Source organism: Carya illinoinensis, chromosome 15, assembly GCF_018687715.1.
Source record: "Carya illinoinensis cultivar Pawnee chromosome 15, C.illinoinensisPawnee_v1, whole genome shotgun sequence".
Taxonomy (NCBI): Eukaryota; Viridiplantae; Streptophyta; class Magnoliopsida; order Fagales; family Juglandaceae; genus Carya; species Carya illinoinensis.
Window position 1 is genome coordinate 42964667 of NC_056766.1, and position 25732 is coordinate 42990398.

The 25732-nt window shown below is 36.7% G+C and overlaps 3 protein-coding genes and 1 pseudogene across 3 annotated transcripts; 1 reads left to right on the plus strand and 3 right to left on the minus strand.

The window, feature by feature from the left end:
* The first annotated feature begins 1095 nt into the window (after positions 1–1095).
* LOC122296415 (probable GMP synthase [glutamine-hydrolyzing]) lies at positions 1096–8140 on the plus strand. Its single transcript, XM_043106097.1, has 5 exons — positions 1096–2503; positions 3860–3917; positions 4031–4114; positions 4262–4403; positions 7412–8140. Exons 1-5 carry the CDS (start codon positions 2008–2010, stop codon positions 7781–7783), a joined length of 1152 nt encoding a protein of 383 aa, XP_042962031.1. The 5' UTR covers positions 1096–2007; the 3' UTR covers positions 7784–8140.
* A 941-nt stretch (positions 8141–9081) lies between these two features.
* Positions 9082–17064, minus strand: LOC122296964 (annotated as a pseudogene).
* A 4525-nt stretch (positions 17065–21589) lies between these two features.
* Positions 21590–22552, minus strand: LOC122296965 (disease resistance protein RUN1-like). The gene has a single exon (XM_043106759.1). The coding sequence runs from the start codon at positions 22550–22552 to the stop codon at positions 21590–21592; it is 963 nt and encodes a 320-aa protein (XP_042962693.1).
* A 1000-nt stretch (positions 22553–23552) lies between these two features.
* On the minus strand, positions 23553–23995 carry LOC122296967 (TMV resistance protein N-like). The gene has a single exon (XM_043106760.1). The coding sequence runs from the start codon at positions 23993–23995 to the stop codon at positions 23591–23593; it is 405 nt and encodes a 134-aa protein (XP_042962694.1). The 3' UTR covers positions 23553–23590.
* Between the last annotated feature and the right edge of the window lie 1737 nt (positions 23996–25732).

The following is a 25732-nucleotide window of genomic DNA, read 5'->3' on the forward strand; positions in this document are numbered from 1 at the left end:
GGGAGAAACCAAAGAGGGATTTTGTAAAGGTCAATTGGGATGCATCTTTGGACTTGAAGAGAAGGAAAATGGGAATAGGAGTCATGATAAGAGATGAACAAGGTGAGGCTTTGGTAACTGTCTGTGATCAGAAGCTGAATGTGGTAGAAGCAGCAGTAGCAGAAAGCTATGCCTTGAGAAAAGCAGTTGAGGTATGTTCTGAACTTAATATCCAAAGGGCCATTTTCGAGGGAGATGCAAAGGTAGTGGTTCATGCTGTGATTGACAAGGATGATGTTTCTTTTAATTTTAGTCCTATTGTGGAAGACATACGATTATACTTTAGTAACAGACCACATTGGTCTATATAGTTTGTGTCTAGAGTTAAGAATACGACTGCTCATAGCTTAGCTAAAAGAGCTTTAGTTATGAAAGGGGAACAAGTTTGGATAGAGGAGGTCCCAGGCTTTATTGTGGGATGTCTGAAGAATGATAAAGATGTAACACAGGAAGATGAATGAAAGTTTTACAGAGGTTCTTTTCAAAAAAAAAAAAAAACAAAATGCATCTAGGTAAGTTATCTAAGAGTATGTTGCATTCGAAAGCTAGATTAGTTGTTGCCATTTGCGTCACTAAGTGTGTACATTGATTTTGGGTATGATGTATTTTTGATATTTGCCACTGGGTGAGGAGCATAATTCACACATGAGAATGTGAGTCAAGGATATAATAAAAAATTATTTTTTTTATCAATTTAAAATTTTGAAAAAAATGGTGATTTCAGATTCTCATGTATTTATATTTTTATTGGAAATTTACTTTGCTTATTCAAATTGATGATTTTAATTTTTATAGATGTATTAGTATGGCTGGTTTGAATTCAGAGATGAGATGTGGTAGTTTTAAATAAAAAATAAAAATTAAATAAAATATTATTAAATTATTATTTTTTAATATTATTATTATTTTAAAATTTAAAAAAATTAAATTGAAATTTGAAAAAATTAAATTATTTATAATATTTATATAAAAATTTAAAGAAATTATAATAATAAGAAGAGATAATAAGATAATGAAACTGATATTGATCGAGGCAAATCAGAAAATCTCATTCCCTCAGATAAGAATATTAGATTTTGCTACAGAAAACAGCCATTCAACGGGGCATAGCCAGTAAAATACAGTCCAAAACCAACTTGCCCAGTTTCCCTGTACTAAACGAAGCCATCTTTCACCCTTTCATTCGTTAGCTCTTCGATTCTCTTCGTCGTCAATTCGATTTAATTCTATCAACCACTGCAAACCCAATTTCTTGCATCTTCTCCCTAACTTTCACTTCCATTTTCTCGGAAGAAAAGGTGTACCTACGCACTGCGCACAGAAACTTTGTCAGCTTTTTCTCTTCGTGTGAAACGCTCTTGAAAGCGACGCAGTTTAGACTTTTCCTGAGGCTCTCAGTTGTCATAATGCGCAACGGAATCTGAGTCTTCCGAGGCTCTTCCAAGCTCATTTTGAAGACAATAAAATAGAGCTCTTTTTAAGACTACATGTAAACCCTAGGCTCTGGTAAAGAGAAAAAGGTGAACCCATTTTTCTGATTTTGATGAAGTTCATATTTGTGTCCGTAAAACCCCAAGTGGGTCGTCTTTTCTAGGGTTTTGTGCTGATTTGAAATCTGGGTTTAGGTGGAAAATGGGGTTTTGGGGTTGTGGGATTTGGATTGTTTCAGGGTTTTAGTGCTTTGAACGAACCCTAGGGGACTGGAATTGGGGAATTTGATGGTGGAAAAGTGAAATCCGTGCTGGCAGCTCGGGGAACCAGGTCAATGGATCAGCTAGAGGAATTGACTTTTTATATTTTGAATTTTGGATTTAGGGTTTCCGGAGTGATTTGAGCCTCAAAAGAAAAAAAAAAAATGCTTACTTCAGTGGATTTTGTAGGTGGGTTTTGGATGATTTTGCGGCATTCGTTATTTTGAGGATTTGAAAGATTTGTTACGATATTTGTATTGGACCAAAGGGGTTGTTAATGATGTCGGGAGCTCCTAGGGTGAGGTCTATGAACGTGTCTGATTCGGAAGCAAGGCCAGTGCTTGGTCCAGCGGGGAACGGGAACAAGACCGGATTGTTGATTGCACGAAAAGCTGGTGCGAAGCCATTGAGACAGATGGAGAAGCCAGCTGGGGAGGCTACATTGACCGAAGATATGAAAGCCTGTAAATCTTCTCGGGTTGCTACTTCCTCTCCCCAGCTGCATTCTGTCAATGTGTCTTCAATGCTTCGACGGCACGAGCAGTTGTTACACTTCAATTTGTCATTAAGCGCTTCGTGTTCATCTGATGCTTCTACGGATTCATTTCATAGTCGAGCTTCTACTGGCAGGTTGATTCGGTCGAATAGTGTGGGGAGTAGGAGAAAGCTGTCTGCTTCCAAGCCAAGAAGTGTGGTTTCTGATGGTGGTTTGGAGTCTTTAACCGAGGGATTGCAGACCAAGAAGCGATGTGCGTGGTTGACACCGAATGCAGGTTTTTTCTTTCTTCTTTGGAGTTGGATAATTACTGAAATTTCCAAAGGTTCACGATTTTGAAGAACATATCGCCTTTTAAGAACCAAAATTTTTAGTAATGTACATCAAATTAATTTCTTAATATATGGGCTCAGATTTAAATAAGAAAGTTGTCATGTGAAGTATTTGTTTTCTGGGAAAGCCAGTTTTGGATTGGTTTGGTCCAGCATCAATTTTAATTCAAGTGACTAGGGTTGCAGTCCTCATTCTATTGAACCGAAAAGTGAACCAACACATCTTTTCTAAATAGACTGAAGGGGTTTAATTAATGGAGGAATGAGAATATGGCTGTGATAGAGTTCAGTAGGAAATACGTGTGGCTGACTGACACAATCAGATTTAGGGCTTTATTAAATGTAATTCGCTCTGCACATGTTTGTGGTTGGTTTCCAGTTTTAAATTGTTTTGGACAAGATTTTGACCTGAGTTCAAGTTATTTGTCTGTTAGTTCTCTTTTTTTTTTTTTTTTTTTTAAATGTGGACTATTGATTTGTATCTAAATTCTTACATAAAACCAATTAAACTGAGAAATCAGTCAAGTAAAAGCCCCTGTTTCTACGACTTCATCATTCAAATGATAAATTTAAACATGGTTGAACAATTTCATGTCGTGAAATATTCTCCCAGCCCAATCTTATGTGATGTACTGATAGGTCACTTTGGTCCAAAACGATCTAATAACTCTACTTCATGTCTCTTAGTTTTCTTAAATTCAGATATACTTTCATCATTGCCTTTTGTATTTTTTAATAACTTAATTACATTGGAGGTACTGCATTACAAGAAGTTTAGAAATGAGCATAACTGTGCAGTTTATCTGATGTTGGAGATAATATTTTAAAAAGAAAAAATTGGCATCCAGATGTTTGCTTTTCCTTGGAGTTTGTGTTCTATGACTATGATTCCCTTGAATGAATTAAAATACTATATGTCTTGCAAGTTTAATTAGTTCTTGTTGCTTCTCTGACTGTTTTGTTGTTATTTGGTTAAAAGATTGGAGATTTGACACTTTAAATCCATCCACAATAAGATGTGATTCTTTTTTTCTTTGATAAGTTTTTCAAATTTCATTAAGAGCGCAAAGGGATGCAATCCAAGTACACAGAGCATTCAAGAGAAAGCACCCAATTAGAGAGGGAAGACAAAAACTAGGGAAAAGTAACTTGTCTGTATCAGTAAGTTGTATTGTATATGACACTCAAGCTTCAGCATGCAATGTGATTGTGAAAGCCATTGCTCCTGGATGTTGCCTTGCAGTGCTTATATGCTTCTCGTAGATTTTATTTGCTGACATATTTTCTGTTGCTGAAACCAGAGCCATGTTATGCTGCTTTCCACGATGAAGAATGGGGGGTTCCTGTACATGATGACAAGTATGGGATTAGAACATTGCTTACTTCCATATTGATTGAAGGGGTACCCCTTTTTGATATTTGATTATATTACCAGTTTTGGCTTTTTGCTGAATATCCCCAATCTCATCCAGGAAATTGTTTGAGCTGCTTGTCCTTTCTGGTGCTTTGGCTGAACTGACATGGCCTGCCATTTTAATCAAAAGGCATATCTTTAGGTATTCTTCCTGAAAACTCAATTATGTTTTTCATTTATCAACACATCCATGTCTGAACTATTGGCCATGACATAACTTGTTTCTTGAAATCATTGTCCTATCCTTGCTTCTTGGTCTTTTTATTTTCCTGAAAATATTCTTTTGCAGGGAAGTATTTGCAGATTTTGATCCTGTTGCTGTCTCAAAGTTTAATGAAAAGATGATAATAGCACCGGGAAGCACGGCAAGCTCTCTCTTATCAGAGCTAAAGCTACGTGCTATCATTGAGAATGCACGTCAAATATCTAAGGTAGATTCTCATATTCTTATGACACTTTTTAGATTTCCATCTGCAGAAGATGCATGTACCAGGGGCAGCTTAGTTATCATTTGGTCATGTCTGCTAGGTGAGCAAAGTAGTTGAACTGTAGTCCTGTTCCATGTGCAATTTGTGTACTGTACAGGTAGGACTGTTCATTCAGGTTTTGGACTAGATATCCGGGTATACCCGGCCCGGAATCTGGATCTCAAACCCGGGCCGGATTTCGGCCCGGATATACCCGGGTTGTGATCCGGGCCAAAACCCAGATGTATCTGGATTTTTACAACCCGGAAATCCGGGTTCTGGGCTGAACCTGGTTTATTTTTTTAATTTTTTTTAACAAAGGCTATATTATTAGATTTTTATAAGTAAAGGATAATGGTGAAAATCATTTTTTTTTAATCTAGAAGCCTATATTCTACTAATTTTTTTTCTTACAAAGCCTATATATATATTTTTTCAAGAAGTCATCTTGAAAGCCATACTACTTATACATTGAAGATTATCTATAATAATAAAAATATATTAAAAATGAAAAACGAAATTTTATGTCAAAAACAAATAAACCTAGAAACAACTAGCTAACTTTTTAACTAAATGCATGCAAAAAAAAAAAACATCCAATATTCATCATGATATGCATGCAACACACTAAATATTATATTATTTTGTATTATATACATTACATTACAAAATATAAAATTACAAGATAAGAGTTACATTTAAATAACATAGTCCTCCATCAGTGGTTTAATCACACCAAAATAACAACTTCAAGTCTATTATTTGTAGCCATCCAAACTGGAGACAAACCGCCACATTGAATTCCTAGTATATTCTCTGCAGCCATCCAAACTGAAGAGAAGGAAGATATTTCAGCAGAGAAAAACACAAACCATGGAAAGGAACACCAATTCCTAGTATAATTTTGATGTTGAAATGAATTGAGTAATACTAATTATGGTGTTAATTTGAACATTTACTCCATCTCCAATGTGGGATTGCAATCTATGGGCTGGAAGGACACCTGAGTTCAGGATTTTGAGGACCATATGAGTAACTTCACTCCCCGCCTTCCCATGATTGTCAAAGGTGATTTCTTGAACAAATCTCATCCAACTGCCAAGAAAGAAATTTTAAAGCATATTTGTGGTCAACAAATGTGTTGATATCAGGGAATTAAATACACAATAGCACTCTAGAATAGTGGCTACCATTATTGATCTCGATAAAAGGCTGGACAGTTATGCAAAAGAGTCAGTTGAAGAACAGTGTAAGTACTCACAGTAATGACATATATACTGGCATGGGAAGTGAAAAGTGAGCAAGTATATTCCTGCAATGTAATGGTTTCTCCCTAAAGTTTTCATCTTTCATGCTTAGAAACCCAAGAAATTCTCCCAAAATCAATAATCTGAAATACTTGCTAAACCCAGATTGGAAAAAAAAAAACAATTGGAATATTAGGTGAGCATAAGTTTTCATGCATGAGTCATCAATAATCTGAAATACTTATTAAACCCCAGATTCAAAATCACACAAATATTTATAAAAATGATCTCAGGAGCATGTGGTTGAAATGGTTGCACAATAGACCTTCCCGGTCAATTCACTTCTCATCATCACCCTTAGATTTGTACTGGGAAATAAGAGTGGGAGCTTAAGATCCCTTGGATTTAGGTGGAATTGCAATCAGAATATATAGCATTTATGACTACTACTTACAGATTGGGAATTGTTTGGAGCTCAGTTGTAGAAAATCATTCGTTTATACATCAAATACGTAGCCAGACATAACAACAATATATGAAGCTTCGTGAATTCTTTTAGGCCCCCTCTCCTACTACTTTTCCTAAAATGTGGCGGCTTTGTGAATTCTTTTCTGTTTTTGGCCAGGGTGTCATGAGAAACAATTAAAACGATAAGATACAACAATAAAACTACTTTTCGTCCAAGAGTTTCACACCTGCAACCCATTTTCGTTCATCAATATAACAGACAAAGATTCCCAAACACATGCAGTTACAGACACTGATCCTTAGCAAATATAGCATACAGATCAATAAAAGTATGAGAGAGGAGACCCATACACTGCTTTTCGAGTTACCATTTAACAGTCCAACCCTCATCTTCCTAACTTGACAGATCCACTTTAGTCTTCTTCCACTTTGTGTCTTCTCTGTTCCTTGCCCCCCCATTGCCTACTTCCATGGGAGATAACACAAGACAAATCACATTCAACAAGTTCCAAGCACAATAAGGAGACCCAGTTCACCGAAACAGCAAATCTACCCAAATTTATATTCATTGTTCATAGATCGGGAGAGAGACTTACCGAAAGGTCGCCGGCGAGACAAACATGACAGCGAGACAGAGAGACGACGGCTGAAGCTTGAATAGAGAGATGATTTCATGATTTCACGTGAGAGAGAGAGAGGTCTGAGCACAGAGAGAGATTGCCTCAGAAATTTGAAGGCTAGGGCTTGAGAGAGAGAGAGAGAGAGAGAGAGAGAGAGAGAGAGAGAGAGAGAGAGAGGCGGAAACCTACCAAAGTTGAGAGAAGAGAATCATATGATATGGGGGTGGGGTAAAATGGAAATCGCGAAACCACTGGAGGTGTATATAAAACTGGGCACCGGGTATAAAATGCGTAACTCATGTTTTAATATCCGGCCCAGACAGTATAGGTCCGGGTTTTGTCATGCGGGTTCCGGTCCGGATCAAATCTGGGCCGGAAAAAAATCCGGCCCGGATGAACAGCCCTACATACAGGACAAACTTATATATTATGCCTGACATATTATACCTTATTTCAAGAGTTATTCATGCACCTAATCATTTCTTGTTTTCAACATGCCAACTTTCTTAGTTGGCATTTGGCAAGGTCTATCATTTAACAGTTTTGATGATTTCCAGCAGTTTGGGTCATTTATCACAAACCAATTTACAGATGTGTAATAATTGGACATTCCTCAATTGCTATATGCTGATGCCAGGTCATAGATGAGTTTGGGTCATTTGGCAAGTATATCTGGAGCTTTGTAAACCACAAGCCTATAGTCAGCAGGTTCCGATATCCTCGCCAAGTTCCGGTGAAAACTCCAAAAGCCGATGCTATAAGCAAAGACCTAGTGAAACGGGGATTCCGGAGTGTGGGCCCCACTGTCATATACTCGTTTATGCAGGTTGCAGGAATAACAAATGACCATCTCATTAGTTGCTTCAGATTCCAGGAGTGTGTAGCTGCAGCAGAAGGGAGGGAAGAGAATGGCATCAAGTTACACAAGGCTGGAGAAACAAACCCTGATAATGTGCTGGAGTCAGAACTATCTGTTGCTATTGATGTATTGAGTTCCTCTTCGGAATAATGAACAAAAAGTCTTGGTTGGGTGGCAGGTGGAGCTCCAGGCTCAGTCATCAGTTTACCTTGTAGACATGTTCACGGCTACTCATTGACGTGTTCGCAGCTACACTGGATGGTAATGGAGGTGAAGGTGCTGTGTGTATAAAATTTCCTGAATTCCTAATCATCATGGATTCCTAGATTGTAGATTACTAGAATGAATGAATTTAACCGGTGATTGTGCTGTCAATGGGGCTTATGGAGTGGGCTTTGAGATTTGATGTACAATTTTTTGTACAGTTTTAGTTTAGAAGATTAGTAATCAGAATTTTTTTCTCAACGCATTTTTTCATAAGAAGAGAGGAAACAACATTTCTGTTCATTCTGCACCGTCTGAATCCATGACTTTATATTTAAAGAGGGCGGGATTGGTTGTTACCCAAAGTCGAAGGCTGTTAGCCTTATATTGTGCTTTTCAGCTAGAACTTAAAAGTCGATGTCATCTTTTCTTTTGATGGGTAACAATGATTCGGTGGTGGGACAGGGATGACTCCCTTTACATAAACATGTTTGTTCTGTTGCTCTTAATGTTTGGGGTACTCTGCTTCAGAGTTGATTTTAGATGAGGCCACATGTTTGTTCCCATGAGCTATGACAGAGAAACCTTTGAAAATTGAGAAATTCAATGATATATTTCATCACTGCATCTTACTTCCACTTTAGCTATATGAACAGAAGATACAGTTTCATTGGGTGCTAAGAAATTAAAAAACAGAACCAAGAATGAAGCGCCTCCAATTCCAACCATTTCACTTTATCGTGATCACTAATTTACCCATATGTTGCATTCCCTCTCTTCCTATTTAAAAGGGTCATTTACCCATATGTTGCATAAAAGATCCTTTGGATTTTAATTTTCAAAAGAACCCTTCAATTTTTTACTTTTCAAAAGATCCATCAGACTCCAATTCAATCGTACATACTACACAAAAATCAGTGTTTTTTTCTCCAGTATAGCGCTGGCGTGCAACGAGTAAATTAGAAGACAGAACCAAGAATGAAGCGCCTCCAACTCCCATGGCAGCGTGCTTGGGGATTGGTAAGCGTAAGCTGCTGCTGTTGCTCCATACATTCATTCATTCCTGTGAATAAAACAAGTCTCTTTTTAGTTGAAAGGTGGCAGAATGCTGTGGTGCTTTCAACCTAGTTGCACTAAAAAAACATGAAAACTAGTTTCTTCTTAATTCTACCATTTTCTCTAACCGGTTCCATGCCCCGTTCCTCATAACTTAAAAAATGAAATAACTTTTCTTTAGAGTTACCTTATATGCCTTGGAGTGGGCTGTGATTCAGTTGCCGATGCTGCCAAACTCCTTGCCTGTGATACAACGAATTGAACTCAATATAAAACGTTTATGATTTCATTAGGTCTAAAAATAGTTGTAGAATCTCACCTAATTCCTAAATTGGAGATTGTAGAACATGTTGATATATTTTTGTTTAGCTAACATTTGTTCCTTGCTCACCTACCTCCAGAATCTATACACTGCTCCCATGTTCAGCAGCTTGTTTGCATAACTCTTCCATGTGTAGCTGCAATGCAAGGACAACCAAGTATGAAAGGAAATTCTCACGGTTAGTTCTCTATATCCCGTTGTGAAATACTTACCATTCATTTATATGCCGGAGACTAGCTTTTGAGATCTTGTTCCAATTTTCAGGATAAGCCTTGCACTTTTCAAAGAAATCCGCAATCTTGTGGCTCAATTCATCACCATTGTAGGGGTCAATGTGAAAGCCTGAGATTCCATCAACAATAATTTTTGCTCTCCCTGATCTGTTGTAAAGGTGGGTAATCCGCTGCTCGTTGCCACCATGACTGTTAGACTGAAATTCTCGTACAATGCTGGATGAACAAAAGCTCCTTTTGTATCAGCAATATAGCGGTATAACTCTTCATTAAGATATCTATCAGTTTGAGTTGCTATCCATCCTTAAGTTTGTATTTCTCTATCAAGGCATGCATCTTTTTTATTTCGGCAGTTTCTTCTCTGTCCCTTGATTTCGATGGACTGAAAAATCCCGCTACAACTACAAGATTTACCAAATTTCTTAGCTTTTTGTTCTTTCCATACCATTCAGTTAGTCCAATAATGTCTTTCACTGTATCAAGTCATGCCATCGAGAAGATGATTGATTTATTCTTGTCTGCCAAATACCCTCTGTTCCAGGCATACATCAGCTTTAGTGTTAAACTACTATGATGATACTATTAGTACATGATGGATGTGCATAAATTAAATGTAACAAAGGGGCTACAAGAAGCTTTAGATTTACATGTGCACATTTTTGCTGTCCTTACTGTATAGTAGTTCTTCAATGGCTGGGTGGAAAGAAGTTAGCCACCTCTGTGTCTCCGTGTACGGGAAGTAGATAGACTGATCAACCCTAGGGGCAGCAATGTTGAACTTTGGATCAAAGACATTGATGCCTGAGACTACTCGATAAAGTCCATGCATGGTAAATGCTGTATATGTTTCATACTGTCTGGGTCTATCCTTGCTGGAGAATAAACATATCATGAGTTAACATCATTACACTTGATGTTTGTTGCATGGTTGTATTCAAGATAATCATTTATTTAGAAGTCCACCTTCCGACAATTTCTTGATATGTGCTTCTTATGATGAAATCGGTTGCATTCATTGAAATATGTCGGCTGTGAATTGACATGAAAAGTGATATACTTGGGGTCTAATTCTTTACATTTAGCATCTCAATCTTCATACTTGTTTTTCTCTAAAGTATGAGCAATAGTTCCTTGGGTTATTAACATGCCAAAGTTCACATTTAGAGTAATAAATAGATTAAAATAAAATGTTCATAAGCAATTCAAGATGATGGATTAGACCTCTGTTATTCCCAGTTTGCTAGCCATCAAAGATGCGACCAAGTTTCCATCACTATAGTTCCCAATGACGAGGTCTGGTTTGCATTCCTAGTGATGGGAGAAGAAAAGGGAAAAGACTAGAATAAGAAAACTGTTTTGAAAAAGAAACTGACAAAAAATGCTCGATAAAAGCAAATGCCTGGGCAAATCTCTCAAGGTAAGGATAGATATCAAAATGGGAAACCCAATGGCGTACAATCCCATTCTCTGTCCTAAATGGGACTCTAAGTATGTGAGAGTGCTTAGTGTTGCACTTGGTTCCTCGACTATCAGGTATAAGTCTTGTTACTTGTAAAATGAAATTAAGGAGTTAAATGCATAACTAATCCTGATCCTTGCTAACCTTAATTATTTCTTAAAATCCTTAGTTAATAGCTCACCACAAGAATCTGAGGCTTCATAGCAAGACCTTGTAGCTTGATCCCGAGGAGCAATTCTTCCTCTAAAGCCCTTACTTGATCAAAGAATGTATACCACCTAATTGTGAATTATCAAAAGGTGAGCTTAGCAAGATTGTACAATATTATTTTTATCTTTTTGGTGATGTTTATAATTTTTTTTTTTTTTTATAATTATTGTTGTTATTGATTAATGATGCTTGAATGCATTATTTACCTGGCCGCCAGTATCAGGCAATCCGAGGACATCTGACTGCCCAAACTAGCCATGGTGGGAGATGATCAAAATGCTGAATATGTCAAGAAGCCTACTGAAAAGCAACTCCAACTTTGCGGATTCTGGTGCTTGGAGTACCTCAGAAAGCATCCTAACATTCTCATGAACACTTTTTGCAGTGTTCCCCCATCCTCTCTCAAAGCCCGACTCCTTAAACCTACAAAAAGGCAAAATACAGAAAAAGCGTGTACTATCCAATATCCACCTATCATGGAATTTGTGTCAAAATAGATTTTGCTTTCAATGAGGGTGGTAAACATAAAATAATGGTCACCTCTGCTCAAAATTAAGAAATGGTATCTCTCTGGGGATTCAGAGACAAATACTTCAGCTACAACCAGGGCACTTTGTAGCTTAGCGACTGTATCCAAAGTTGCATTTATTATAAGATCTTGCTAAATTGGAACAACATTCATTATTTGTTTATCCAAAGTATGATACAAGAAATTACTTTCTTCCATTCTTGGTGTGTCTGTCCAAAGTATGAGCTGCGTTTATACCTCTCCTTTATAATTTAGGTCTTGTAAGTGCTCGAGTAGTGGCTTTGCACTCTAAGGATTCCCATGCAGCCTTGATGTTATGAACTTCGAGATGAAGCTGACACCATTTCCAATAGAAGAAGTAAGTGTCATGCGAGGAGTGGATAAGTCAAGGACTCCAAAATCTATCTCCAAGGCATTTTTATCATTCGCCCTGCACATCATATCTCATATAGCAATTTTTTTTAGCAACAAGATCAAGTACCAAGTCAGAGTGAAAAAACTCAAAGCCTACACACATTTTTTTTGGTTAAAAATACATAAATTTCAGGGCTATACATATCCATGTTTTCAAGAAAACTACATAATTTCAAGTCATTGCAAAATGATGTTCCCAATGGTATATTCACTCTGCTATATGCTAGTTTTTCACGTCAGTTTCTCTCCCAAGTCACACTTAATTACCAGTTTTCATCGAAGATCACTTCTTTGAATTTCAATTATTCTGGAGCAGTGATAGCGTCTACTGACAAGTCCTCAGAGTTCACCTTAACAAATTCCCAAAATCCAGGATTTGGTCTTATGGCAAGAGCAACATGTGGTGGAAAAACTGCCTCCTGCATAGTTTTTTGAAGATGGAAAAGAGTTAGTCCCTCATACACAATTGTGCATGCGCATGAAAGAGGTACTCAATGAGCACCTGGGTGGAACACAGGATGTAACCAAGTAGGCCCTCCAAAACATCTCTTGATTCTCCCTTGTCTTCTATTAATTTATTCCGTTCCTCCAGTAAATTCTGGGATTTCATTACTCTTTTGCCTGTTGCAACAAGCATTTTCTTAAAAAAAATAATAAATGGAATGTTGATTTTTGCATGTAAAAATTAGTTTTATGGAGAAAAGTAATCCAAATATTACCTCAAAAAGCATCTTTTTATATGATAGTTTGTCAATAGGTCTAAATACCCTTTCCATCGGTTTCTTTCATTATATATAGAAGAGAGTTACATATTTGTTGCCAGAATTTCAGCGCCTAATTGTTGCCGGATTTTCTGTACACGTTAAGTATTTTCCACATTATTTACAGCCTAATTATCTGCTATATACAATCTAGATATAAAGGCCTAAATTATCTTCATAACATAGTTGCCCTGCCTTAATGCATCCGGCATACTATCATCATGGCCCTGCATCAATGCATCTGACATACTATCATCATGGCCCCACTTCAATGCATCCGACATACCATCTGCAATTAAATATGATCAATTTTCACTTGAGAACTTGCTTGAAAGAAATAAGCACAATGTACTCTTGGAAATAGAAAGGTTTAGAACTAAGGTAGTGGTTTTTGTTTGTTGTTCTGTGACTTGATTTAATTATGGCGAAGTAGTGTGAAGAGTGAAAGATTTGGCAAGCTGAAGACATGGGAGGAGGAGGATAACAATCATTCTTTGGTTCCATTTGTTTGGAAGGAAGAGACTGAAAGCAAGATTTAAGAAACTTTCCAATAGCAGAAGTAGATTCAGAATATACCTTTTATGGCAATAACTATGAAAGTTGAGGGAAAGAAAGTTGGAATCTCTAGTTGTCCTTTGTGAGAGTTTAATAATTTTTTGTTTCTTTTCTTCTTCCTATACCAGAATAAATAAAGGCGCACACACACACACACACACACACACACTCTGATCCTTTAGCACATTGCCCATAAAAAAGATCCTCAATTACATTATTTCTACATAGTTGCGTTCTTTCCAACAATTTTTTGTCTTTGTTCGTCATCAGTCATTCACCTCTCTCTCTCTCTCTCTCTCTCCCCCCCCCCCCCCCCCCCCACCACAAATGGACACAAAAACGAATAGAGGGGATATACACTTCCAACCTTCGATCAACACTCTTTATTCAAAACTATCAGAACTAATATACCATACTCACGAACTTTCAAAACTATAAGATAATGTGTGATTATGTACTATGCCTACTGTGTAGGAAGTGAATGATGCTCTTTATGGAGTATACCTGTGGATAGTAGTCCTGACCCAAATGGTTTTGGCCGATCAAGCTTTTTCATGGCTTGCTGGGAAATCATTAGGGAAGATTTGCTTGAAGCTACTCATGAGTTTTTATCTTTTTAGAGTCAGAATCTTCCACTCTCTTTTTCCTCTTCTTTTATAGTCTCAATTCCTAAAGACGTGAATCATTCTTTTTCTAAGTTTAGACTGATAAAGGAGTTATACAATATATCTGGTGTGGAAGTTTTCTGAAGTTATATATATGGTGAATAGACTTGCACCTTTCTAGGTGCAAGGAACTTTTATTAAAGGTTGGAGTATCTTTGATAATATAGCTCTTGCTTAGGAATTCGCTCTTAGTCTCAATAAAAAAGTAAAAAGGATGCAATTTGATGGTTAAAATGGATGTGGAAAAAGCTTATGGTAGACTTGAATGGAGATTTCTATGGATATGTTTGGCCTTGGGTTTTTCTTTTATATCCTGACAACATTGTTATCTTCCTTAATCAATCAAATAAATCTTTGAAGGGTTTATCTGAAGTATTGAGTAAGTGGAAGGAAAAAATGCTTCTATTTCTAGGAAACATATTATGCTAAATGAAACTTGTTTTTTATGGATAATTTGTTTCCGTTTACATATCTTGGTGTACCTATTCTCATTAAAAGGAACAATGTTGGAGCTTCTGTAAGGAAATTAAGGAACAAGTTTGCTGCTTGGAAGTCAAAGTTGTCATCTAATGGGGGAAAATTGGTCTTGATTAAGCATGTTTCTATCAAGCATGCCAATTCATTTGCTCTCGGTTTTGAATGTGCCCAAATCAGTTTTGAGGTTTGTTACCATGTTTTTCTCAGACTTTTTCTCTTTGGTGAGATAGAGAATGCAAAGTAAAGAAAAAATGGGTTGCTTGGGAAAAAGTATGTCAGCCTATTGATGAGAGAGGATTGGGTGTGAGGGAGTTTAATGAAGTAAAGAGAGCATTACACATGAAGTTAGCATGAAATTTTATATATGGGAGCTCGACAGTCGTTATGGCCCGTCTTTTTTAGATCCAAATACCCGAATCCTTCAAAGAAGCAGCAACCATCAAATATTGATAGCTGAAAAAATTGATGTGGTTGGCAATAAGGTTTGAAACTGTAAATGCAAGATTTTGGCTAGGACTAGGTGACTAAATGTATAAAGTTTATTTGTGTTTGTTGAATGTAAATCACCTTGACTTTATCTATAAACATATGTCGTATATCTAGAAATTATTAGATAATGCTTTAGATAGAGTCTATGTATCCAAATAATTAGGAGTCTGGAATTATCCTATGAAGAATCTGGATGGAAATTATATCTCTAAGAAGACTTAGCACAAGGTGTCAACAGACGCATCAACAGAGTCCTTTCGTTTGTAGAGTCCTACTGCAGATCAAATTCCTACCAGACTTATTCCTTCAGTAGAGTCCTACTATAGATCAAATACTGGGAGCTTATTTAAATGATGATTTAGGCTGAGGGAATAGATCTTTTTAGATTAGTTAATTTTCAGAACTTGGAGATTTGAGAGTGATCCAAGTGCTTGATTGTGAGAGAATTCTTGTGAAGAAATTTCTAGTGTTTTTCTATTCTCTCATTGAGTGCGTGCATACTCCATGTCGGAGTTGAAGTGATTGAGTTCAGTTACTGGAGTTCCAGGAAGGAAGTCAATAGTTTGAAAATCGCCAGATGTTTTGATTGCTATTTCGGTAGAAGACAAACGGGTCGTTTTTCTGGTCAAGTAAGAGAGTCAAGTTATAAAAGTTTTGTAATTAAGAATTACTTGTAATTTATTTTCAAATAACAAGATTGACTTTTCTGGGTTTGGCTGCCTTGTAAGGTTTTATCTTTGAGGAGTTTTTCAAAGGGTTTTCTTTCGTAAACAAAATGTTGGTGCAAAAGGGGCTGCAAAAGCAAAAATAGTGAGAGAAAGTTTGCTTCAAGGCGCGTTACAAATGTCGCTTTCCTTAAGATAATATTCGCCCCCACCTATTACGGTATGCATACGAGTTACAAGCGAATTTGCCTCCAAGATACAATGAAGTCAAGAACAAGTCTATTTGTCTAACTGTGTTATGCACACATGAAATTAAACCCTGAATACCCTCAGATTTTATTAATCAACCAAGAAGTTAGAAATCTGTTCTCTGCAGAATAAATAGATCCTAATAACAAGTTTTGAAGAAATGAAGACCTTTGAGAGAGAGAATTTGAAAATTGCCTTATGTATTCTGTCAATTCTGTTTTTCTCTGTTAAGTTCGTAGGTCAATGGGTTTATTTATAGAGGACCAAAAGATGTGAATGAAAAGTAGTAACTTTTCATTTTTCTGTAATCTGATACGAACAGGTATATTTATTGTACCTGTTGCCAAGTGACACAAAGGCTGTATCCAGTCCAATGGTCACGTTGGTTCCTTTCCAAACAGCTTGCCCAAGTTCTAGCCCTAACCGGTGCAATTTGGGAATTTTAATTTTCCCATGCATTGTGCCCCTTGACGCGTTACAGCGCTTCATACATGAGTGTTAAGACCCGAACAAAAATCGCCCTAGGACAATGTCCTAGACATGCATGGACATCTGAGATCGGACCATTTATGGGGTCGAGCCTAGCTTTGGAGGACTTCTCTAGGGGTCTAGTGCAGACCCTAGGAAGATTGGGGGAATGGCATGGGTCAATTGGAAGATGGCTCACATCTTTCCATTTGACTAGGCCATGGCTTAGCCCTGATAGCCCATTGACATTATTGTTGGCATGCCCTAACAGCCCATTGACACTGTTGTTGACAACTTGACATGCCATGACAGCCCCATATGACATGCCATGATAGCCCCATAGGTCATGCCTTGACATGCCTTGACAGCCCCACGAGCCCTGCCTTGATACTGTCGCTGATATGCCTTGACAGTCCCATGGGCCATTAGCATGGCCAGCACCATCAGTATGTCTAGCACTATCAACATACCCAACAGCCCATCAGCATGTCCACAGGGGCCATGGCACGCCCTTGACAGCTCCACCATCATGCCATGGCCCCTACCATGGCACGTGCATGACAATCCCACAAACATGCCATGGCAAGCCCATGCTGTGCCCACCAGCCATGCCAGCGTAGGCCACCAACCATGCAGTTTAGCCGGCCAATGTCCATGGCCCATGCCATGGGCCATTTCAACACATGGCTAGCACTAAAGCAAGCCGGGGGACCCAAGGCTAGATTTTATTAATTTATTTATTATTTCACTTTATTTATTTATTTTAAGTATTTTATTATTTATGAGACCTATTTAGGGTTTCCACCTTGTAAGCTTATAAATAGGACCCTTAGCTTTTATTTTTGCATCTTTTTGGCATTTTTCCTTGGTGGAACGGTTTGGTTTGTTCTTGTGAGCACTTTCAGTGCTTGTGCACTTGGGCTCTTTTGGGTGCAATTTGTGAATCCTAATGAGAGGATTAACACCTTGCAATTCGTGAATAAGTGTTGTCCATTTATCTATCTTTGTTTTATCACCTTGCAATTCGTGAATAGATGTTTATTCATTTTATCAATCTCTTGTTTATTTTCTATTCAATCTTCATATCGTTCATTTATCAATCTTTTGCATATTTCCATTCTCTAGTCAAAAATCCAAAAATACTTTTATGTTCTTATATTTTCTAGTTTGTTCATATATTTTCTTGCATTTTCTCGCATATCATATATATCCTAAGCCTCCATCTTTCCAAGGCCAAAATCCCATCTCCCAATCATAAATCACGCCCAACATATTTCCACATCCATAGATCTATAATTCTCACATGCCATAGCCTAGATCTATAATTTTATATCCATTCCATACACATTCCATACACTTTCTCACTTACCAAACACATATTTAGCCTTCATAAGACCAAAGTCCATATCATATCACTTTCATAAAGCCATAGAACCCTAGATTTAGCCTAGATCTAGTTTTCCCACAAGCCTTCCCCCATCCAAATTAACCCTAGCCGAAATTCCCATTGCCTCCATCATTCCATACACATCTCTTGCCTTAGTTGGCAACCCTAGCCATCCTTTATCCATTCCCACAAACCCTAGCTGAAACCACCTAGACTCCCATAAGGTAATTCCTACATTTTAAGAATCCTCATCTTATCTTCCAAATCCAATGCCTAAAATCACTCAATTCCTAGAATTACTCAAGTCAACCAAGACTCTCTCCACTTGCCAAAACCGAAACCTTATCTTTCCTTGATAGATTCCTACAATTTAGGAATTTTCCCTCAATCATCTCCATCTTTCCAAATCCTACCAAAGATCCTCATCCTTATCATCTCCAAATCCCTAAACTTTAGGAACAACCTTAGACTTATTCAAATACCATCCAAATCCTAGCAACCCATCCTAGACTCTAACCCTAGTCCATCACATCCCAATTTCATAATCCCCCTTAGCCACCACCCAAAACCCTAGCTACACTTCACCATACCAACCCTAAGCATCATCCAAGTGGCGCCAACATCAAGGAAATCACCAAGCCGTTCCACATTGCATCAAACACACCAAATCATCTAAAAGAAATAGGGGTCGGCAGGTCACTTGGGCTGTAGATGCTAAACCAAGAAATGGCTGTATCAGTTGAATGGAACTGGCAGGTTTTGACAAATATGATGAAGTTGGAGTTGTTTCTTCCCACCACTGCACAAGTGCTTGCATGTTCTCTAAACGCTACACCATATTTAGAAGTTTGATGCACCAAGTTTACAGAAGAGATTATTAAAATCTATAGAAGAAGTCCGTCATAGTGTCCCTAAATCCAAGTTTTAGGTGCTTGGCAACAGCTTATTTATGTGTACTTTAGAGTGAAGCAGCATGAGCAATACTGTCAGTACACATGAGTATAGTTCTATGATAAAGTCCATATTGTTGTGCCTTTTTTACTTTTTGAAAAATTCCATTATCAAATCGATGCATAGAGCACACAATCAAAACATAAAATTAAAATTTGAACGTTACAAATTAAATCTTACTATTTAAGTGATGTGAATGGTGTGCTTTATATATGTAGAGAGGAGGAATAAAATTAAAATTTGATCTTATAAATCAAATTATGTCATGTGGATGGTATGTGATATAAAGACTTTCAAATAAAATTATGCTTCCCAAAAACACACATGAAAGATATCCCAACCAAAACACAGTACGAATAGGGCGACTTACTTACTTGGGCTTATCATTAAATGAATTTCTGTTGATCAGGAGTTTTTGCTCTCCTTTCATTCTTGTATACCACTTTGGCTCTGTAACTTTCAAAAAACGGCACCATCCCATAACGATGATTAGGGTAAAATTGAACTTGCAAATTGTCCAAAACCTTGAGGTCAAAAGATTGTAAATTGGAGTACCCCACCCATACACAATATCCAGTCGAATTTTCCCCCTTGTACCAATCTATATTAACCAATTGTACCCCTGTTTGAATACAACATACATGATTTGAGCTGTTACTGGTTATCTTAGCATCACCAATACCAATCTCCCAGCTTGAAGTGGTTATCCAAGAATCTTTAAAAAACATTACGACATATAATATAATTTCGCTTATCTCCTCCAAATAGTGTGGCCCCTCCATATCTATTACCCACTCTTCTTTTTTCCTCAATCCGACATCATCATCAGGCCCCTTCACCATTTTGTTATCTTTTAAAAACTTATAAACATAACTTAACCAGTATGGAATATGATTTTTCGAAAACAAAGTAGCATCATATTCATAGAGTCCCTGTTAAACCAATATCATCATCATCATTATCAATTTAATTTGAGTCATGCATGCTATTAAAAATGAGATCACACATACATACCTTCCACAATAAAGGATTTTGCACTTTATCATTCCATATATTCACATGCATTTTGTCGCAGCCGATCAATTCAATCATTCCAAGTGATCTGATGTGGCTTCCATTGAATTCCGTTATTTTTGATATTTCTCCAAATCTTTCTAGTGACTTGCATCCCATAACAATCACTTCTGTTATATTTGGTGGAAGCTCTGGTATTTCTTCAAGTTTACGACAAAAGCTCAAGTCAAGATTAGTTAGGTTAACGAATCCTTTGATGCTTGTGGGAAGGCTAACAATTTCAGTCTTTGATAGATCTAAACGAAGCAAATTGGCTGAGGAATTAAACATGGTAAATAAATTATATAGTGGAAAGAAATTTGATTCTGAATGGGAACAACTAATTTGAAGATTCGATACTTGTAATGTAGTGCTCCCATTGTCTGAACTTGATATCTCGTCTTCCATTGTTGTAGAATCATTAGACAAATCAAGGAATTGCCCATCATCCCTCATCTTCTTTACAATATTTGTACAACCACCAATACAAAGCCAGTGTAAATGTTGCAATTGGTTCAAAGCAATTGGGAGACGCATAAGGTTTTTGCAATACCATAGATTTAATTCCTCAAGTCCAACGAGGTTCCCGATAGATAAAGGTAGTTCTTCTACTATAGTGCCAACTAGAACCAATGTCCTTAGAGATTCCATTTTACACTCGATTTCAGGAAGATCACGGAGGCTTGAGCAATTCCCAAGATTAAGCTCACGTAAAGATCTCAACTTGAGGCTTCTTGAAAAAATTCAGAGTTTAGAGCATCCCTCAAAACTCAGATTAGAAAGGTTTTCTAGAGATCCAACGGAATCATGCACCTTAACTAGTCTGTGACAAGATTTGATAGTCAATTTCTTCAAATTAGAAGTGCTCGAAAGATCCGGAATTTCTGTTAAGTAACTACAAAACTCGAAAGCCATGGTCGTCAAATTTTGTAAAAGAAAAGAAAAAAGGTTGAATGGAGTTTACTAAATAATTTAAAGAAAAAAAATTTATTGATGATTATAATTGTACGTACCTTGGGCTTGAATCCATCCCCTAATTCCTTGATGATGCTATCATGCATTCTAAAGACAATGAGATTCTTCCCTTGAAAATTACATGGCAATGACTGTGAAGAATATTTAGACCAATCCAATACTCTTAACTTGTTGGAGAGATAATTGGGTGCACAAGAAAAATGTGCATTACGAATTATAAAGACTCTAAGTCTTTTCATATGTCGAAATGCTTCCGGATGCAAGCTTATCTCCTCATCGCCTTCAGGTAAATCTACTACTATGCCTTCAATTTTGTTTGGCCCCTGATATAAGGGAATGCACATATATAAGAGTGTCAGCAAAATTAGTGCATAAAGTCGTTCATAAATTACAATTTGCTAAAGTTAATACTTTTCGAGTTGACGATATATTATTTCATAAAAAATACTACTCTCTTGTTGTCTTTACATGCTATTTTCTAATACTAAATATTCACATGTTAAAATATAAAAGACTGTCTTTTATTTCCCAACTTATGTAAAAGAATACTCCTTTAACTTTTCATAAAACAAACGCTAGCTACAAGAGACAGTAGACAGTAAATTAGAAAATATTCGGATATTTGAAACAAAAAAGGACATTTAGATATGGTTGTTTTAGTGATTCATCTTAATAACTAAACGAATTCTATTCATAACTACAAATTCATTCTTGATCATTTAAAGGATTTTTTCAACTAGGCTAGGTATTAATTCATAAGTCAATATTTTTCACTACATTTCACTTTTAGAAAAAGGAAATAAATGTAAAACCCGAGAACTTCTTTTGTGACTCTTACCACATCTTCTTCAAACACTTGACGAACATCCTCATGAAACCACAATCTGCTGCGTTTGCTAGGTTCTTTGGCTGATTTTCTCGAACAATTTCTCGACCCATATCTTGTAGCAAGTCATGCATCCAAATACATTTATGATTAATAGTAATCAGACACTTGTCTATAAGCCTCTGGATACCATGAATTGGAAAAAAATCGCAACTATCAAATATTTCCATGACCTTAGCCAAAGGTTCTCCTTGGAAGAAAAATGCAATATCAAGGAACATGTCTTTCTCACTATCTTCCAAACTATCATAACTTATTTGAAGTACTCTCTGAATATTTCGATTAGGAATCTTTTTATACTTATCCAATGCGCTTTTCCATTGATGTATACTTTGACTTTTTAGATCCGAACCTAGTACTGTTAAAGCCAGTGGAAGACCTTGAGCATATTTTGTTACTTGTTTCGAGATGTCCACATAATTCTTCAATGGTTCTTTTTCCTCGAAAGCATACATGCTAAACAGCCGAAGAGCTTCATTGTCATCCAAAGTCCTCACCTCATATTTTGAATCAACTTTATAGTTATCTAGTATATGTTGATCTCTTGTTGTTATGATGACTCTACTTCCTAAACCAAACCAAGCACGATTTCCAGCTAATTTTTCTAGTTGGATCATGTCATCCACATCATCAAGAATTAGTAGAATCTTTTTAGTTTGAAGTCTATGCCAAATTACACCGACTCCTCTATCAACATCATTAATATCCAATTTTGTTCCTAAGATCTCGGAAAGAAGTGTATTTTGTAGCTGAATCAGGCCTCCTGCTTGTTTTGAAGTTTCCATAACATTTCTCAAGAAACAACTTCCTTCAAATTGAGATGAAATCTGGTTATAAATATCGTTTGAAATAGTTGTCTTACCAATTCCACCGGTTCTGAATATCCCTACCACGCGTATAATATCATTCATTTCAATACTTAAACGCTGGTAAATGTCTCGTACACGAGATTCTATCCCAATTGGATGCTTGGCAACGCTTAAAGATATTTGGTTTACTATTTTTGGGTTCACCCATAGAATGCTTTTTTTGATAAATTCTGACTCATCATCCCTATCAATAAAAAACAGAAAAAAATTTAAAGAGTCAGACATTTCACAGATAAATGACATATGAATATGGTTTGAGTTAAAGTATATATTATTTTTCCTTCCTTAGATTTGAATATTTTAATATTAGATTGTACATCGTGACCTTGTGCCATTGTCAGACTTGCATTTTCATTCTTTTGCGTGTATTTAATTATAACATACTTTTTAACTAATTCTTTTTCCCATTGTCGAATATCCGTCCCTCCCTTAAATCTAGAACATATATTTTAAGAGTATTTGTGAGTCTTTATATCAAGAAACAAATTGAAAGTAAAAGCCACTACTTATTTAAAGCTTTTTTTTTTTCCCCCTTGTCATCGGTCCAAATCTCCTGATCTATTTCTTAACTTTTGCTTGCTATTAATCAAAAGACGTCACGAAGGTCAAAAAAGAAAGAAAATTATATATGTTTATTTATTTATTTATTTCGTGTTCTTCTATTTCTTCAATAAACATTATGTGAAAGTAATGTACTGGTAGCGGTAGTAGATATTAAATCCCTGAATCAGAAAGGTTTGTAAATTAATTTTACTATGTTTTGCATAAAGTTCAATTACAAAAATAATAATAAACATAAAATATTTATCCTTTTATATGGTATTTCATCTTTGCTAAAGTTCAAATTCAGATGCTGGCCAGATTTGTGTCAATTTAATTGCCCCATGATAAATATCTCAATAGCATCATATATATGTGCACACAAACATATATCTATATATATATATATATAGGCAAAGCTTACCCGACGGCTGAATATTCCAATCCAGACAAATTGGCTACTTCTTCTAAAGCTTACTTCCAGGATTCGAGCAGCGGCTTTATGTCATCCTTGATTTTCTCTCCAAGTTTAGTAAATGCTTATCCAAATCTTCCTTTTTGTTCTCGTACTTCTGATGGTTTTACCTTATAGAATATCGGTAGAACAACTTGTTTCATTATTTTCTTACACTCAAGAATCTTCAATAGCTCGTTTAAGCACCATCTGGATTCTGCATAGTTTTTAGAGAATACAATGATCGAAATCTGTGACTCTTCAATAGCTTTGAAAAGTTCTGACAAAATTTCTTCTCCTCTTTCAAGGTCGACACCATCCATGTAAGTCTTGATTCCACTTTGACGCAAAGCATGATTTAGATGAGAAATAAATTTATAGCGAATATCTTTACCTCTAAAGCTCAAGAATATATCATGATTCCATGGAGGGATGGAAGGAGATGAAGAGGAGAAAGAAGCTCCTGATTGAAAGGCAATGGAAGAAGTCATGCTCTCAAACTAGCTCTTAGTATGTGCGATTGTCCAATTATAGAGTAGTGTTATGGCAAATAAATAAGTATAGAGAAGTGGGAAGAAACTTCTTGGCAATGTAGTTGAGCATGCATGCATGCTAATTAACCCGGAGGTCAATCGATCTTACCACTCCATTCAAAGGGATATATACGGTTTAAATTAAACCAAACGAGGCCATAAGCATCATATCATATAAGAAAATAATAATTTGTACAAAATTAGAATAAGATAAGTTTTGTGTAAACTCTTGAAAGAAAAGACACCAATATGAAAAAATCTGTTTTTTATGGTACATATCTCTCTCTTCTAATCTAGGGACTTAAGTCTATATATATATATATATATATATATAATGACATGCGAAATCACTGCTCGTCCTAAAGGTTTAAGCTGAGAGGAATGTGTAGATTTAATTATTTATATTTTTCTTAATAAGAATTAGTTCAACCATTATATATATCCAAACAGCATAGAAGATAGGCTGAAATTGAGTTCAGTTTATTATTTTTAAAAATTGAATTATATATGTACAACTGTGTTTACATGAGTATGCACGATACATGGCCACCCAAACTCAGCTAAAAGGCCGGGGAGCTGGCACCTTTTGAGAGGCCTTAAACCAACTGGAAACTTGCCTTGGCTATGCTTAGGGGATTTTAACGAAATCCCACACCAAAGTGAAAAGATGGGTGCTGCAAACAGACCATACAGGCAGATGGTCCAGTTTAGGAATTCTCTGTCTTTCTGCAAATTGTATGACCTTGGCTTCCATGGAGACAAGTTCACATGGTCGAATAATAGGGAGGGTGGTCAATTCACAAAGGAGAGGCTGGATAGGGCCTGTGGCAACAAATTCTGGATCAATCTGTATGCAAACCATTCAGTGTCACATTTAGACTGTACTCAATCAGACCACAAGGCACTCCTAGTGCAAACAGCAGACTCAAATAGCATGGGAAAAAAGAGGAGGCTGTTTAGATTTGAATCAGCCTGGACCAAGGAAGTGGAGTGTGAGGATATAATCAAAAAGGTATGGAGACTCTCCAATGGCACTAGCATACTCCATAGAACTATGCAAGATCTTAACCAATGCCAAGGAAAACTCAAGATGTGGAGCAGAAATAAGCAAAGGGATCAAAGGAAAGCATTGAAAAACAAAACTGAATTACTCAAGCTTTTACAGGAGAGGAACCAAGGAGAGTTGTCTGAGGAGATCAAGGAGGTTAAACAAAGCATTAATTGCATAATGGATGCTGAGAACCTCAAGTGGCAGCAAAGAGCAAAGCAAGCATGGCTTAAAGATGGCGACAGAAACACAAAATTCTTCCACCAGTGCTCGAGTCAAAGGAAGAGGACTAATTCCATACACAAGATTCAAACTAAATCTGGCCTCTTAACTCAGGATCCTCAAACCATTTGCCAAACCTTGCTCGAGTTTTTCACAGAATTGTTCACATCCTCTCATCCTTCAGGCATTGATGACTGCCTAAGTCCCCTGCAAAAGATAATTACAGATGACATGTTTACCTCCCTCTCTGCAGTTTTTGCAGAAGTTGAAGTTAAAGAGGCAGTTTTTAGTATGAATCCACTCGGATCCCCTGGGCCTGATGGTTTCCCTGCCTTGTTTTTTCAGAGGTACTGGGACATAGTGGGTAGCAGTGTCACTAAGGCATCTCTTGAGGTCCTAAATGGAGGCAAGTGGAACAACACCCT

Bases quoted from the DNA above. Each gene is read 5' to 3' on its own strand.
- LOC122296415 (XM_043106097.1), top strand. From the start codon at position 2,008: ATGATGTCGGGAGCTCCTAGGGTGAGGTCTATGAACGTGTCTGATTCG. The intron at 4,115-4,261 runs GTATTCTTCCTG...ATTCTTTTGCAG, and splicing joins ATCAAAAGGCATATCTTTAG to GGAAGTATTTGCAGATTTTG. The intron at 4,404-7,411 runs GTAGATTCTCAT...TGCTGATGCCAG, and splicing joins ATGCACGTCAAATATCTAAG to GTCATAGATGAGTTTGGGTC.
- LOC122296965 (XM_043106759.1), bottom strand. From the start codon at position 22,552: ATGAATGATATTATACGCGTGGTAGGGATATTCAGAACCGGTGGAATT.
- LOC122296967 (XM_043106760.1), bottom strand. From the start codon at position 23,995: ATGACTTCTTCCATTGCCTTTCAATCAGGAGCTTCTTTCTCCTCTTCA.